We start from the raw sequence: 17342 nt of genomic DNA, 5'->3' as shown, positions 1-17342 counted from the left end.
AAATAAGTTTGTACATGATGACAAATTTCTGAATTACAGTTTTGTTTTCAAAGCTCTCAAATGTATCATTCCTTCCGAACAAATCTGTTTTGCTTTTTATACCAATTAGATTAATAACGGCACGATTAGGGCAAATAGAAATGTATCTTTTTCAAAGATTGTCCTTGTGTGTTTCAGCTAATGACGTAGCTATTCAGGCACTGAAGGCAAATGTTCAGAAATTGAAAATACCCAACCAGAGCGGCAAGGCATCGGGCTTCAAATACGACATTACCAAGTATGTAAAACAGAAATGTGCGGCTTCACGCTAGCCATCCTCTAGATGTCAGCTTTATTGCGACACGTCTTTTAGTTAATGCTGATTGGGCATCTTTCATAAGATTTTACTTTTGGGAAATATAAAATGTATGTAACAGTGTTAACTTTTCTCTGAATTAACGAATAGCAAGTGACATTTTTTTCCGAATCTGCCACACCAGAAATTTGAAGAAATAATATCACATGGTCTTTCTTGTGTTGCCAATGGTGATTAAGTAATTTCGGACTGACCAACAGTACGTCTTCAAGTGGATGCGAGAGTGACTCAGAAAAAGCTCGGTCTGTAACGGCATGAATTGTTTGTATTTGATTTAGACATTTTGCCACAACACATGCAGGCTGCACTTAAGTACAAACTTCCTGATATTGATTGGGATAAAACTATAAACTTCCTTGAGATAAAAATGCGACTACGCATGATTCTCTTTTAAGGGTTCTCAGGGCCTGAAGGGCGGGATGGGATTGGGGGATGGAGGATTGGTAGTTGGGCGGTTATAGAAATATGTTAGTGATTATATTATAGAATGTTATGCTTTTTTTGTCTTCTCTTTTATAAATATAAGTACTACATCGAATTTAGAAACGTGTTTCACATTAAAGGTGTTCCACATTCGTATAACGTTAACATCACATTCCAGCATCAATGTTCAGCAGTTTAACCCTCCTACAAGTACACTTGGCATCGTCCCTGGAGATGGTCTCTCGTGGAAAGGTTCAAACGCAGCTATCAAAGTTCATGGTGACTTCCATTACAAAAAATGGTAATCAGAATTTTCAGGTTTCTTATAAAAGAAAAAATATAAAAAAAAATTAATGTTACAATTTTGTCGTATAACTCTATGAATATTTCTGTAATTATGCTAAATTGTGAAATACTTTGTTTTACGAATGAAATATCTATATAAGTCCCTGTGAATGATATAGCTTTGCCGACTCGATCTATTTGTACATTGTGTATTAATTTCTGATTGTTTTACCTAAAACGAACTAACTTTCAAATTGTTCTTTATATATAGTATACATATCAATTTATATAACGTTATTTTGCAAAAGATAAAACAAAATGCCGGAACTTTTTATGCAATGTGCGTATCTGTAACGTCACAAAACGTCTAGCGTCATGTTCGTCTACGCGGGTCTGTTCCTCCGTTCTGAGGTCCGACTTTATTGCAAAATACATATTTCAACGTAATTTAGCATAAAAATTGTTTATTTTTGGTACTTAAAGGGCATATCTGACTATGAAGTAAGACCGTTTTCACATTTTCACTCTTGCTACGCGCTCGTGAAAATGTTTGAAATTTTCTCATTATTCACTCAAAACAAATAATTGCATTCTGTATCATATTTTACAGAGTATCTATCACACTTACATTTGATATGAATAATAGACGAGACATGGGCAGTGTTGCGTTTTCCATTACTGCTTGTGGCTCAATCAAACCGAGTCTGCAATTTTCACTGTTTGTTCTCGGTGTTTCCGAGGGATCTACTTTCCAGATTTTATGATACTTATTGCATGTATTGTTTTACACAATTTGAAAGGTTTGATAAACCGTTGGGTTAACATACAAATACTCTTATGTTTTACGCTGCACGTCTGTTATATTTCTTTCAGGTTTATTTCCGACGGTGGGAGTTTCGACGCTTCAGTGTCTGGGGTGTCCTTCAGTTTAGGGGTAGATATTGGTATGTAATTACACCTGTTGTCTAGTTAATCACTTCAAGAGAAGTGAGTCTTTGGGAAGTCTATATAGTTATATACAATGATATACGAGATTTGTTTTCGATTTTAAAACTGAAACTGAATAATTTGATTAAACGCCTATTTCTTTACAGTGACATATTTAATGGCGTTGTACATAATAATAATAACGACATTAATAACAGTCATAACAGCCTTATTCAAACAAAAAGTCATGACTGCAACTATCCCCACTGAGGTTATTTTACCCCTATTGCGAATACCAGTGCTTAATGCCTTACTTGGTACGCTCAGCCGCGATACATATAGATGTTCAAACCCCCCGGTAAGTGGTACCATCACAGACTATTTGCAAAAAAAAGAAGAAATACTACACACTATCCTACCCATAATGCCTGTACCAACAAATACTTGTAATTAAACAAACTTTAAAATACAAATGTTGAAATGTAAAACCTTTTACAAAAATTTAAAAACTATCACCTGCTGCTATCGCATATAAAACAGTTATCAAAAAATTTAAAACAGTGACACGAACTCTCTGAAATACAGTGTCTTAAGATATTTTTTTAATGTGTTAAGTGATTTACTTTTACGTAGTTCTAACGACAGTTCATTCCACAGTTTTGGACCAATAGTACAGAAACTTCTATCATTGAATGTTTTGCCCTTGTATGAAACATGTTCGTTTCGTTTTATTATTAAACCTTATCATGCTGAACACGACTGAATCTGAACACGACTGAATCTGTCCAATGTAGATGTGCAGGCTGATTATGATCGGCACTGTTCGCCATTCAGTCAGTATCTTTTGGTAAGCAGTTAATGGTACTATCCAAACTGAAAGATGAAGTTATAGAAATTTAGCAGGGTAGGGTATAAACAGTCACATGAGTTATAACTCGTGATATTAACTTGCGGGCGAGACCGAACTCGAATTTGCTTGTGTCATTATCAGTTTGATATGCAACAATTTATTTTGCTCAGAAGACACGGACTTTGCATTATAAATGCGTACTTTGAGATTTAATATTTGTGTGGGTACCGTATTTTTTTTATTTCAATGTGCATTTGAGACGCAGAACTCAGAGCATTTTTTTCTCTCAAAATTTAGCCGAAACTGTTCAAAATGTATATGCAAAAATTTAATCGAAAGTTTTGAACGTGTAGATATCCGTATGGCGGAAAAAATAATGTTTTTGTTTCGTACACAGTTTCAGGATATGATTATTATTACGTGTAGGGATTTTGCTACACACGTGTTTCAAAACTTCTTACCTGTTTAATTTTCGCACAGGCAATGATGTAAATGGAAGACCAACTATTGCGGCTAGAAGTTGTAGCAGTAACGTTGCTGACGTGTCGTTCAAGTTTCACGGAGGAATGGCATGGCTGTATAACCTGTTCAGAAGTAAAGTTGAGGGCGTCATTAAAGATACATTAAAGAAACAGGTATCTACGCCATATTAATTTGTGTCAAAGACGCTTTTTGTATAGAAAGAGTCTTTGAGGCGTGTATAACCTGTTCAGAAGTAAAGTTGAGGGCGTCATTAGAGACACATTAAAGAAACAGGTACCTACGCCATATTAATTTGTGTCAAAGACGCTTTTTGTATAGAAAGAGTCTTTGAGACGGACTGATATAATATAGCACTCTCCCAGAGGTACATACTTGTAAGAGTTCTTACCACTGTCACAAATGGTTACTAAAATTTATAAAAAATTCAATTTCGACAATCTATAAAAGAAAATCATAACGTTCAACATTCTAAATGGACACATACCAATTCGTTCATATTTAATTCCAAGTAACTTCACATGTTGATATAAATTCTCTTTTTTTTTCGCGGGAAAATTAGCAGAGTGGAACCACCAGAAAGATAGTCTAGCACATGCAATGACGATCGAAAGTTTAAAGCAAAATCTCATAGACTCTTTGGACTACTAGTTGGTGTATATACCAAAAGCGGTCTTTTTTGCGCACACAAACAGATAATGTGTATCTTATTCGAGGCTTGATCTGAAAACCTTTAATGAGTTACACGAGCTACGGCGACATTAACATTTCCGTTGGACCATCCTCGGAATGTTACTTATTCTGAACGTGAAAATTGTGTATTAAAGTTTGTTAGAAAATATTTCATTATATAATATCATTTATACAGCTGCAGCATAAGATTCTTCATGTTTTTAAGTCCTTGGTTTTATTTCATTAGAGAAAAAAATCAAAACTTCTCTATATATACCATACGTTTTCATGTTTTGTACCATACCACATGTATATATTGTTTGTGTTTTCTGTGTTTAATTTTTTTTTCAATTAAGTTTAAATACTTGAAAGCCTTGTATGATTGGAGCTGCTTGAATCAATTAATTTGTTATCTCTAACCAGATGTGTACATTGATCAACAAAGAAATCAATGAGGATGGTGAAAAGAAACTTGCAAAGTTAAAAGGTAAGGTTTGTCTTAATTAGCGCTTTTGCTAATTAAGTGAATATATAGATATCTATAATGATAAAGAGTTTGTCACAAACTTTAAAAAATGTCATTCTTAGCGGACATAATGCACAGACGACCATTGTGTGTTGAATATGGCATACAGGAAAAAGATTCTGCCACTGGTTGTAGGAGCAGATGGGAATATCCGGCTTCCGTGTAACTGTTATGTGGTAACCCGACAAAGCCTTGTTACCGTCTCAACACTTACCCTTGGGCCGGATATTCCCATCTGCACCTACAACCAGTGAAAAAATCTTAACATTACGCTACATGTGGTTGGCGGAAATGACTTCGGGACTTGCGTCTTTCATTGTTATATTTTCCATTTTAACTTAATATGGAATTATAATTCTGTGACATATTTTAATATAGTTTTCCTAGTGAGTTCCGAAAAGGCTGTGAACACCTTTTGAGAATTTTTGTTGTTCCCAGTGTCTGCAATGTAATCGGACAGTCCTTGTATAAACTGGTAGAGATTCGTTGGTCCATGTCTTAACCCTTCTTCCGTTAGTCGCTACGCTTTCCTATTTGATGGTGCGATGACTAATAAAGTGTAAGACTCTATGAAGCTTTTCTCCTAAATCATACAAAAAAAAACGGACAAAGGGGGTGGAACTTTGTCTTGCGACTTGCTTAACTGTGCCCTTAAAAGTTAGGCTGTTGGTGCCCTGACTTCATACAAGTTGTTTGAGAACACTGGTATACTGATACCTCAGATTGACCGTATTTTTATGTTATGATTTTACTAATGTTAGAGATTTTCTCAGCGGGAGTGATTTTATTTACACTTTTTTGTCTAACCTGTTGAAAAATATGGTAAGTGCGAGGCTGGCATGCCCAAAACGCGTTTAATACTGCCTGGAGCTCCCGGCTGGTGATTTTACCACCGCCCGTCCATGAGCGGTGCTCTTCTGTGTTTCTTTGTTTGTTCATTTTGTTGGACTTGTCTCTTTGTTTTGCTTTATCCATGTGTGTGTACGTGTGTATGCGTCGTTCATCCGTGCATGCCTGTGTGTGTGTGTGTGTGTGTGTGTGTGTGTGTGTGTGTGTGTTTGTCTTTTGCACGCGCATGCATACTCTACTGTGGTCTAGGAATGCTGCGTTTTTTGAATGCGGCTTTCCATATTTAATATTTATCCGTTCCTTCCATCAAACATCCCCTACACCTCTTTTTTCTACCTCATCCCCATATAATCAGTCTATACTTGTTGGGTTTTTGAAGCAACCCGTCTTTTAGATCTTTCCACTACAATTTTTCAAAACGTGATATGTGATGGCACGTACTTCTGTCCGTCCGTCATAATTCGTGTCCGGAGCAAAACTTTATAACCATAAAGGTATTGACTTTAAACATGGCATATAGGTAGATGGCGATAAGACGATGTACAAAGCCCTTGAACCGGCTCTGTAGGTCAAAGGTCAAGGTCACAATATGAGCTCAAAGGTCAAATTTGTCCGTCATATTTCGTGTCCGGAGCATAACGTATTAACCATTCAAGGTATATATAGTGACTTCAGACTTGCGGTGTAGGTAGGTGGCAATGTGACGATATGCAGAGTGCATGGACAAGAGTGGTAGGTCAGAGCAAGGTTACAGCAAGGTCAAATCTGTCCGTCATATTTTGTGTCCAGAGCATAACGTAAAAAGTATTAAAGGTATTGACTTGAAACTTGGAATATAGGCAGGTGGTGATGAGACAATGTGCAGAGTACAACAGTCTGCATTACACCCCCTCTCCCACCCATTTACCCCCACCCCCAAAAAACCCATTTAGTTTCTTAATGGAACAGTTAAACGGTTTCTGATCTTCTTGTCTTCTTGTCCAAAACCATAGGGCCTAGGGCTTTGATATTTGGTATGTAGCAAAATCTAGTGGTCCACTACCAAGATTGTTCAGATTATTTCCCTGGGGTCAAATATGGCCCCACCCCGGGGGTCACATGGTTTATATAGACTTACATAGGAACCTTTTTTGAAAAACCTCTTGTCCATAACCACAGGGCATAGGGCTATGACATCATCTAGTAGTCCTCTACTAAGATTGTTCAAATTATTCCCCTAGGGTCAAATATGGCTCCGCCCTGGGGGTCACATGGTTTACATAGACTTATATAAGGAAAAACATTGAAAATCTTCTTGTCCAAACCACAAAGACTATGGCTTATATATTTTGTAATGTAGCATCATCTAGTGGTTGTATATCAAAGGTCAAGGTCACAGTGACCCTGAATAGTAAAACGGTTTCCGGATGATAACTCAAGAACACTTGGGCCTAGAATCATGTAAGTTGATGGGGAGGTTGGTCATGACCAGCAGATGACCCCTATTGATTTTGAGTTCAGTATGTTAAAGGTCAAGGTCACAGTGAAACGGTTTCCGGATGATAACTCAAGAACGCTTAGGCCTAGGGTCACGAAAATTGATAGGGAGGTTGGTCATGACCAGCAGATAACCCCTATTGATTTTGAGGTCAGTAGGTCAAAGTCACAGTGACCAGGAACAGTAAAATGGTTTCCGGGCAATAAATCAAGAACGCTTGGGCCTAGTGTCAGGAAAATTGATAGTTAGGTTGGCCATGACCAGCAGATGACCCCTATTGATTTTGAGGTCATTAGGTCAAAGATCGATGTCACATTGGCCAGGAACAGTTAAACGGTTTCTGATCTTCTTGTCCGAAACCATAGGGCCTAGGGCTTTGATATTTGGTATGTAGCAAAATCTAGTGGTCCACTACCAAGGTTGTTCAGATAATTTCCCTGGGGTCAAATATGGCCCTACCCCGGGGGTCACATGGTTTATATAGACTTACATAGGAACATTTTTTGAAAAACCTCTTGTCCATAACCACAGGGTCTAGGGCTTTGATATTTTGTATATGACATCATCTAGTAGTCCTCTACTAAGATTGTTCAAATTATTCCCCTAGGATCAAATATGGCTCCGCCCTGGGGGTCACATGGTTTACATAGACTTATATATAAGGAAAAACATTGAAAATCTTCTTGTCCAAACCACAAAGACTATGGCTTATATATTTTGTAATGTAGCATCATCTAGTGGTTCTCAACCAAGTTTGTTCAAATTATCCCTCTAGGGTCAAATATGGCCCCGTCCCAGGGGTCACATGGTTCATATAGACTTATATAGGGAAAAACTTAGAATCTTCATGTCCATAACTTACATCATTCAAATTTAGACCACATGTATAGTTTTGAGTGGCAAGATGAACCATGACATGAGTTGACTTTGATCTTGACCTAGTGACCTACTTTCACATTTCTGTAGCTACAGCCTTCAAATTTGGACCACATGCATAGGTTTGTGTGCTGAAACAAACTTTGACCTTGTTATTGACCTAGTGGCCTACTTTCACATTTTTGAAGGTACAGGCTTCAAATTTGGACCACATGCATAGGTGTTTGTTCCAAAATAAAATTTGACCTTGATTTTGACCTAGTGACCTACTTTCACATTTCTTAAGCTGCAGCCTTCAAATTTGAACCACATGCATAGGTTTTTGTTCCAAAATAAAATTTGACCTTGATTTTGACCTAGTGACCTACTTTCACATTTCTCAAGCTGCAGCCTTCAGATTTGAACCACATGCATAGTTTTGTGTACCGAAATGAACTTTGATCTTGAGATTGACCTAGTGACCTAATTTCACATTTCTGAAGCTACAGGCTTCAAATTTGGACCGCATGCATATTTTTGTGTTCTGAATTGAAATTTGACATTGATTTTTACCTATTACCTACTTTCACATTTCTCAAGCTACAGCCTCCAAATTTGAAGCATATGCGTAGTTCTGTCTACCGAAATGAACTTTGACCTTGAAATTGATCTAGTAACCTACTTTCACATTTCTCAAGCCACAGCTTTCAAATTTGGACCACATACACATTGTTTTGTACCAAAATTTGACCTTGATTTTGACCTTGAGCTAGTCTTGAATTTTGGAACATTCAAAAATGGCTCAGTGGATGGCGCCAAGATCACTCTGTAATCTCTTGTTAGGTTAATAGGTTAAAGGTCAAGGTCAGATTAAACCAGAATGATAGAACTTTTGTTTACAGTGAGCATATAATTTCTGTTCCTTGTGCAATTACTAAATGCATCAAGGGGGGCATTTCGTGTTCGACGAGCTCTTGTTAAGTAAAATAATTTACCCCTTTACGTTCCATTCCTGCTGCCGCCGTGCCCACAGTGTTTCAATGCAAAATAGGCCGGATTATCTATTAATCTATTAAGGTACCGGCATTTGCCTGAATTAATGCCGGGATAGGCACCTCGGTTCTCCCGATACCATTTAGACTTGATAATTCTCATTTGCATTAAAATTATGAATCCAACTTCAGATCCAACGAATTCACAGAGAGATCATATTTCAGTTATACGTTATTATTTTATTAATTAATGTCTATTATAGTAACAACGCCACTCGGAAAGAAGTTCCTTCTGGACTACCGGCTTACACAGAAACCTAGTTTCCAAACACAGTATATGGAGACTTTTCACAAGGTACGACTAATTGAAAGCCCTTTTTTGTTTCGATTTTTTTTTCACGCGTCTTACTTTCATGTTTTCATGAAGGTATTTCTGTTAGCTGAAAACAATTGAATTAAATGACAGAGTCGCTTTCGGGATGTAAAAGTAGTCCTAGTAGAAATAATAAAAAAAGATCTGATATTTATTTTCTTAATACATGCAATTGCATTTCTGTGGTTTATCCAGAATATATCTAGAAATCAATTGTTGAGTGTTTGTGAAAAAAATCAATTCAAAGCATACATGAAAATGCCCGTTTTAAAGACTAAGTCAGAAATTTTGATTCAGACAGTTCAAATGATAACGGGTTAAGTTGTTTCATATTTTAGGGAGAGATATTCTGGTTGAGTTCCCCGACTACCGAAAGTCCTTTGATCCCTCCACCAATGCCAACGAACACAGACACAGACAGTATGCTGTATCTATGGGTGTCTGACTACATGTTTGATACCATTGGTTATACAGCGCAGAAACATGGATTCCTAGTCTACAATATGACACAGAAAGACGTAAGTTGATTTTTAAGTCTTCACGTGCATTCCCTTTTCAACTGTAAGGTAAGAACATAGGTATGTACGAAAAAGTTGTGATACGACGACTTTCAACACTGTCCATTTTCACATAACCATATATACTCACTTAATTCGAGTCCCCTGTACTTTTTACCGAGGATATAAACAGTCGATAGAAAACTTCTCAATAAACGAAAAATACAAAAACAACAACAACACGGAAACATTCGCGGGGTGTCTGGGAATTTCTAAAGGAGGCTGTATTCTGTACAAGGTAAATAGTGAAAAGAGGTGTCATTCGACCGTACTCTGTAAAATCACCATTTACGCATTTACTGAAAATGTTGAGTACCTTAACATGTTGTAAATGAAATAAATATAAGCTATGCAAAGTAATCCTGTGTGATTATATGAACCAAGTGTTTATAGACCTTATAGACATACAAAATAGTAACTCATCTCGTGTGTTGTTTCAGCTACCACCCAGCGGTAGGGGTGTTCTCAACACAACGTGTGATGGCTTCATACCCAAGTGTATTGGCAAACTTATACCTCAGGTAAGTCACCGTTTGCAAATATGTCGTTACAAACTCGAGAGAGCTAAAACTATTCTGTAAGTTGATTTTTGTCTTAAAAAGCTACTGTTGATAAGTATTCCGTTACAGTGTTCTTTGAATATTATCGAAAATCCCCGTTACAGGTAAGTTTGATCATACAGTAGACAGAAATATTTTATAGGACTGTCAAATGCTGATAATAAATGTATTACTGTTGTTTCGGACACAAAACATTCAGTCGGAGAATGTTACAGGTGAATTAATGGGTACTTTCTAACAGTTCTTACATTGTACTGTGTTATCAATAAAATAAAATTTTACAGTTGAATCTCAGAGTTGCTCTGGTCATTGGTACAGACGTTTTCTGGGACTAATTTCCAAGCACAGTTATTCTTTCATACTTAAATTAATATAGACGTGCACAATCTGAAAATTGTAAAAAAAGCTACTATACTACACCAAATCTTACTTGTGACATATACTTGAGCCATACAACTTTTCAAAGGAAGTTTAGCAATTTCAATCCTTGTGCATTTTTCACAGATTGGGGAAAAGTTCCCCAACAGCGTTGTAGAGTTGCGAATGAACAGCACGCAGACCCCGACAATGAACGTATCCAGCGCTGGAGTGAGTCTGAACTTTGCAGGAAAGATCGATCTCTATGCAACAAAACCGGGGACAAGTTCCACACCTTTTCTTCTATCACTTAATGCAGTAAGCCTTCTCCGTACTTTTTATTACTAAATGCACTAGGTAAAAAGTATTTTTTATACAGTTCCGCACAAATTGTACCAACGACACGGGAACAGTATATTATACCGGTCATTAGTCAGTACTATTTGCCCGAGGTCAGAAGTATTCTTTTTGTTACCCGACATGAGAAATAAAATATCACGTAGTTATTTTTCGAAAAGAGGTCGGCCTAGTGGCACAAACTATGGACTGGCAGTCTGTATGAGTCATGTAATAATTTTAAATGCTGCGCTCTACGTTTCATGCACACAGATGTGCAAACACTGCCCCATCATGTGACTTTTGTTAAAATAAAGTCTCTAACTAAATCTCGGTTACTGAGTGTTTTCTGAAATGAATTTTGATATTAAAGCAATTGAAATACACCCTTTCATGTCATGATTTTACAGTGAATATGGAGAGATTCGTCGCTTGTTAGATTTCTATAGTATTTATAACCACATTACATTTACTGCTCTAGAGCTATTCTCGCACACCAGAGGTCAAGCATGTTTTCCTGATTGACGAGACTAGGCCGGACCTCTGATGAATGAGAATTCTGTAAACAACAACAATGACTTTTTACCGGATATATAAAGACATGTAAACAGGCGGTCCTTAACTGATGTGTTGTTTAAGTGTACTAGATTAATAACGACATAAAATATTGCATTATTGTATATCGTCCCAGTACATGTATGTATTTAATTGATTATATTATTTTAGATTATGTTCACAACGGTGAATGTATCCATACAGAATGAGTTGCTGTATGCAAGAATCAACGACCTCAAGTAAGTTCTGTGACAGTTCATGTTTCTGAAAATGAAATCAACTGACTTATTTAATTTAAAGCATTACAGCTAATCATCATTCTGTAATAATATGATGCATAACAAAAAATAAAGGATATTACATGTGTACCTTTTCATTTTGATTATATTAAACGAGTTGAATAAAATAATTAAATACGAGGCTGTGTGAAGTATAAAACATTTTAACAACGTGGAAAGACGTTGACATCAAAATATGAAACCAATGAAATACGAAAATTTTGTACTTCCAAGACTAAACATGTGCTAATAATTGATAGTTTTAATCATTTCAGATATCATGTTCATTTATAATTTAAAATCGCTCGGCCTACCTCGTTCAATAGGTGACGCTTCAAATATCTTAATGCACGGAGAATAAAACTTTTATTGTCGAAAAACAATGTGTGACATGTGGACAATTTTAATTAGAAATACTCTTTTCCAGGCTAAAACTGAAGGTTGGAAAATCTGCAGTCGGTAAAGTCAGTGTAAGTTATTTTATATTTATACATTTATCATTGACAAATATGCAGTTGTCTACATGGCACCTGTTGCTGTGGCCACAGTATTTTTCCTTGTTAGATATGCAGATATGCAGTTATAGTCCGATAAAGACAAGGATTTCATGAAATAATAGAAACTTGTAAAAAAAAACAAATTTGAATTCATAGATGTCACAATTTTTGGTTTGTTCTAACATTTAATATTTTGTATTTTATAATATATATATATATATATTTTTTTTCAGGATGTGTTCCTCGACTTCCTGATCAAGCAAGCGCTGAATGCTTACCTCATACCGCAGTTAAATGGTAATAATACTTCTACATTAAAGGGGCTTGCCTCCAGATTTATTTATTAAAAAGTGCACATTTAAAAGTACATGTATTAAAATTTTGTAAATAAGCAGTAAAAATAAATATGTGAGTTCTAAGCAGGAACTGACCTCCAGATTATATGACAACAAAGAAAAAAAAAGAAAATTTTAAGATATCAGAAAATTATTGCTATATTTCTTCAGAAGGCTTTAAAATGTAGTTATTGACAGTTTATAATTTATGGAAACACGCGAAAATTAGTTGTTTTTACCAACTGTTTCATCCAGAGTTGAAAAGGTTCTTCACGTGGTAACTGCCTTACTTATGAAATTTTGTAAAAATGGTTGTTACCTACAAATTCCTTTGTGGTGTATTGGTCAAGATCATAGTAAAGTTTTTATTGCCCAGGCAACTCCGGTTCGATTCCAGGCTTAGACATGTATTTTTTCTTGATGCAGCATTTTATAAGTACAATGTGGTACGGAAACAAAAACCGATATTCTAATGTTCATAATATTTCAACTTTAAAGGAAGATCATTTTAGCCAAAATATGGAGTAAAATATGTCAAAATATTCATAAAAGCGGAAATCATACATGTCATATAGTAAAATGTTTAATATGAAATAGAAGGAAGTTAACTGCACTCTTTATGTTGTAAGAGCATACAACATCTTTAATGATATTGATAAATGTTATAATTTTTGTGTCCCCCACCCTCTCCATTTTTGTTTTTGGTGTGTGTATGCTGGGAGGGGGCATGGATTTCCCTTGTCTGTTCGTCTGTCCATCCGTCCGAATTTGTGTTGTGCATATCTCAAAACATACCTGACCTCTAAGAGTCAATAAACATCACATGATTGTTATTCAGCATGTTAAGTTGTGAACCTGGTGTTTTAATTGGGATTTCACACAGCAAGACCAGAGTCACAGCCCTTGACCTAGTTTAAATATGCATATAGGAGTGGGGGTACCAGTGTCCTATGGACACACATCTAGTTGCGAATTGATTGATAGTCTGCGCTACTTGTGCTATACATTTTGTTATTCTATATCTATTTTATCTATCCAATCGTGAACGTTTATTTGCAACACGTGACCGCACAATATATTACCATATTGGACGCCCGTGCGCACAAAAAAACTGTATTTTTCTGTATTTGGACGTTCAACAGTCCTATGTTAAACATACGATAAAGCTCGAAACGCGTGGAAATGTTCCGGAATTATGCGCTCTATGTACAGAGTTTGATTATGCGTCTGTATAATATATATTTGCACTCATACGAAGCTGGAGGCAGTAATACAATATTTAGTGAATCATTTTTAATTTAAACTAAAATAAAATAGATATAGAATAAAAAGGTTATTTAACATTGTATATTGGTTTTCCCAGCTGGGTACGAGTCCAAATATATCTCGTATTGTACAGAACAATGTTAGATAACCTAATAATATTTTGATGTTTAACCGGATGTCTGTTCCTTTTAAGTACTTCCTGAAGTACTAAGGGCTGTCCTTTTAAATACTTCCGAAAACAGTCTTTTTTATAATAAATAAACGTGCTTGTTTGAATGTGATTTCTGTAAACAAAATTGATACCAAGCACACATACACCACTCAAAATGATTTAAATACAACGAAATAAAGGCACAAAAATCTTCTACTAAATACCTTTTGGGTTAGGCGCCGTTTTAATTATGTAATGTCGGGCAGTTGACCTACCCAACATTCCTGATTCTGAACCGGTATTCACCTGTTCTTTGCTTCTCCACATGAATCACAGATAGGGGACAAAATGATTTCAGACGCAATGTCTTTTATCAAATCGTCCCGGAGAACAAACGCCTCGCCTTGGAATCACCGCCTGACTGGTGTGGTAGCCTGGTACAGTAGTGATAGAGCGTTTGCGCCGAGTGCGGCAGGTCATAGGTTTGCTCCTTGGCACTGTCACACCAAAGACATGAAAAATGGTACTTGTAGTTTTTTCGCTTCGCGCTCAGCATTATGAGGAGGTAGGCCAAGTGTCAATATAATGTGACTGGATGTGGTATCATGTCACGTGACTAACTGAGGCAGCACAATAAATCACTGCTACAAGTAGATGACTGAAAAAGACACTAAATCCGAATACACAAACACATATCTCCTGGGAATCATGTTGAATTTGTGAATTATTTCTAAAAATATTGAAGAAAATATTTTGTTATGCGAAATGTGCGTTGGGGGTTTAAAGTTTGATGATCTGCTGTACTTGGTTTAATGCTGTAATTATTTTACACGGTTTTATTATGTACTGAGTGGTGTACTTGTAAATTACAGATCTTGGAAAGAAAGGATTTCCACTCCCGGTTACAGGTGAAATTAAATTTACGAATACCAAAATCTCTTTCGCAAAGGTAAGTTTTCCTTGAAGCAATAGAACAGCACCTGTGCCCTAACCCAAGTGCCCGTGACGTAAAGCAGACAGACCATAGATAAAGTCTGAAAGTGATATATTTAAGGTAGTGGATCCGAAATGAGCCGCGCCATGAGAAACCCAACATAATGCATTTGCGACCAGCATCCGCGCAGTCTAGTCAGGATCCATGTTGTTCGCTTTCAAAGCCTATTGCAATTAGAGAAACCGTTAGCCGATGCGCAGGGTGGTCTGGATCCATGCTGGTCGCAAATGCACTGTGTTGGTTTTCTCATGGTGCAGCTCAAATGACAAATCAGCAAATTCCGTCCGTTCACGTATTCACGTATTATGCTATTTCGGCATCCTTCGACCACAACAGAAAATTGCTTTTTTGTAACAACCAGAGAATGTCCATATCGTTTAAGAAGAATACGTGATTGAACATAACTTGCCGATGGTTATGACGAGTCCAATACCTGAAGTTTATATTCACGTTGTGCATTAAAATTTCTCATTTTGATGATATATCGGAGCCTTTCATTCACGTAATATATTTACAGTTGTACATATCACATCATTTATTTAAAGTTTCGCAATGCAATGGTCCATTGAAGTATAACATTATACAGGATGTATTAAAACTTACATATATTCAAGTGTTTCATTAACATCAGATCCTGTTTACTTCCAGAGCGCTTAAAGCTGAAGTATTTTTTTCCATTAATTAACCAAATATACAAACCATTAGTTGTAATCTAATAATTCCCTTCAGTCCTCTTATTTTTATGATTATTTTGTGTGTTGTTGAATATTTCAGTATAAAGGTTTGTGTTTTATATTTTAACAGGATACCGTTTTGATTAGTACCGACCTGAGTTATACCCCATCTTCCCAGGATCCATCCGACGACCTGTCGGGACCGCTGAAATTCAAGCCATCGAACCGAGTACACACGTCAATAAATATTCTGTAGTGATAAACATCTGGTTAAAGAGGACCAACAATTGTTACAAATTAACTATGACAAAAAATTCTGCAAATCTCAATGAAAGTCTTTCGTTTCCGAAAAAGTGACTGACATCAAGTAAAACATTTTTATTTTGTTACTGTTTTTATTGAGATCTTTCATGTTAAACAGAGTTTCGTTTTTATGAATATCTTTTTTTTTAATGATTTTGATCTTTACTGACAAAATGTCATGTTCAACGTTATAACATCACAATACTGAAAAGATGAGACTTAGATTTCATGTTTATGTAAATAATTATTTACATTTTGCATAAATTGATGGAATAATGTAAATTTATAAGGATACAACCTAACATTTTATTGCAATAAATCACGCATAATAAACGTGAAAAATATTGAGTTTTTGTAGGCTACTGATCGCATACAAATGGATATTATTAATAAAATATCTAACATTTCTTTATATATTTAACTTACAAGATTGCATTTTCGCATGTGATTTTTATATATCTTATTTTTTTCTGAACCTTTTTGTGATATTGTTGTCGAAATATTTTGTAAAGGATAATTCTATTTGCTGTAAATTTCTCTCGTGTGATTGTGAGTAGATTTGAGGGTACCAGTGTACTTTTCAAGAACATCGACGTTTAAATCTACATAATAATAATTGAAACATTATTATGCTCGTGTATAAGTTTTTCTATTAGTTATATTTTTGTTAACTTTGAAACTCAAATATTCCATGATAAAGACACAGGCATTATTTTTAACCTTAATTAAAATGTTATTTTGCCAGTCTTGATATAGTGTGGTTCTGGGACAACTTGTATATGAAAAAAGAACCACTCAGAACCACTAGTTTGCCCTTGGACTATTTTTAAGAGGCAATAAATAGCGTATCGACACTTGGATTTTCTTTAATCTCTCTGAAACCAACAGGTTTCAAAATTTTGAGTCATTGGTAGCTTTATTTTGATGTAAATGACATGTGAAAATATTGTGTTTTTTTTCCTAATTGGCGCCATATAACATGTACTTGTTGGGGCGGCGTAAAATCCAAATCAGCAAATCAACAAATGTGTTCCTGTATGTTAAGTCTTCTATTCTCACAGTCTTTATTGTATGCATTTCTTTTACACTGTGATCTGGATCACTTGTGTCTTTCAATTTTCCGCATTATGATGTAACTTGCTTCTTTACGTTTTAAAATAAACAGTCTTACCAAAAACAACTCTTGTTGTTTTGATGATGTGATGCAAAGTAAAGTACAGTGGAACCCCTTCAAACCGAAAGGCCGCTGAACCAGAGTAAAAGTTTGGTGTTGAGGGGTTGTCAGTTTAAAGGGGTCTTCTCGGTGGAATATATGCCGAGTTACATATATAGTTATACAATTACCAAGGAACCCGATTCATTTTAAATCCTGTTCTTGTTTAGTAACTGTAACAACACCATTAAACTTTTTTAGA

The 17342-nt window shown here is 35.8% G+C and overlaps 1 protein-coding gene across 2 annotated transcripts in view; it reads left to right on the top strand.

Moving 5' to 3' along the window:
• Positions 1 to 17107, top strand: part of LOC123548520 (lipopolysaccharide-binding protein-like) — a 33145-nt gene extending 16038 nt beyond the window's left edge. For both annotated transcript variants that reach the window (XM_053546332.1, XM_053546331.1), the window contains 14 exons: positions 178 to 277; positions 957 to 1079; positions 1937 to 2007; positions 3321 to 3475; positions 4416 to 4479; positions 8955 to 9046; positions 9403 to 9582; positions 10062 to 10142; positions 10686 to 10856; positions 11601 to 11668; positions 12135 to 12177; positions 12438 to 12501; positions 14829 to 14905; positions 15755 to 17107. In XM_053546332.1, the coding sequence (XP_053402307.1) occupies positions 178 to 277; positions 957 to 1079; positions 1937 to 2007; positions 3321 to 3475; positions 4416 to 4479; positions 8955 to 9046; positions 9403 to 9582; positions 10062 to 10142; positions 10686 to 10856; positions 11601 to 11668; positions 12135 to 12177; positions 12438 to 12501; positions 14829 to 14905; positions 15755 to 15880 (1415 nt within the window). In that variant the 3' untranslated portion in view covers positions 15881 to 17107. The remainder of the gene's footprint in view (positions 1 to 177; positions 278 to 956; positions 1080 to 1936; positions 2008 to 3320; positions 3476 to 4415; positions 4480 to 8954; positions 9047 to 9402; positions 9583 to 10061; positions 10143 to 10685; positions 10857 to 11600; positions 11669 to 12134; positions 12178 to 12437; positions 12502 to 14828; positions 14906 to 15754) is intronic.
• Positions 17108 to 17342: the final 235 nt, after the last annotated feature.

Source organism: Mercenaria mercenaria, chromosome 6 (assembly GCF_021730395.1).
Source record: "Mercenaria mercenaria strain notata chromosome 6, MADL_Memer_1, whole genome shotgun sequence".
Classification (NCBI taxonomy): Eukaryota; Metazoa; Mollusca; class Bivalvia; order Venerida; family Veneridae; genus Mercenaria; species Mercenaria mercenaria.
Note: the sequence above shows the minus strand (reverse complement) of the source record. Positions and strands in the feature narration are given on the sequence as shown.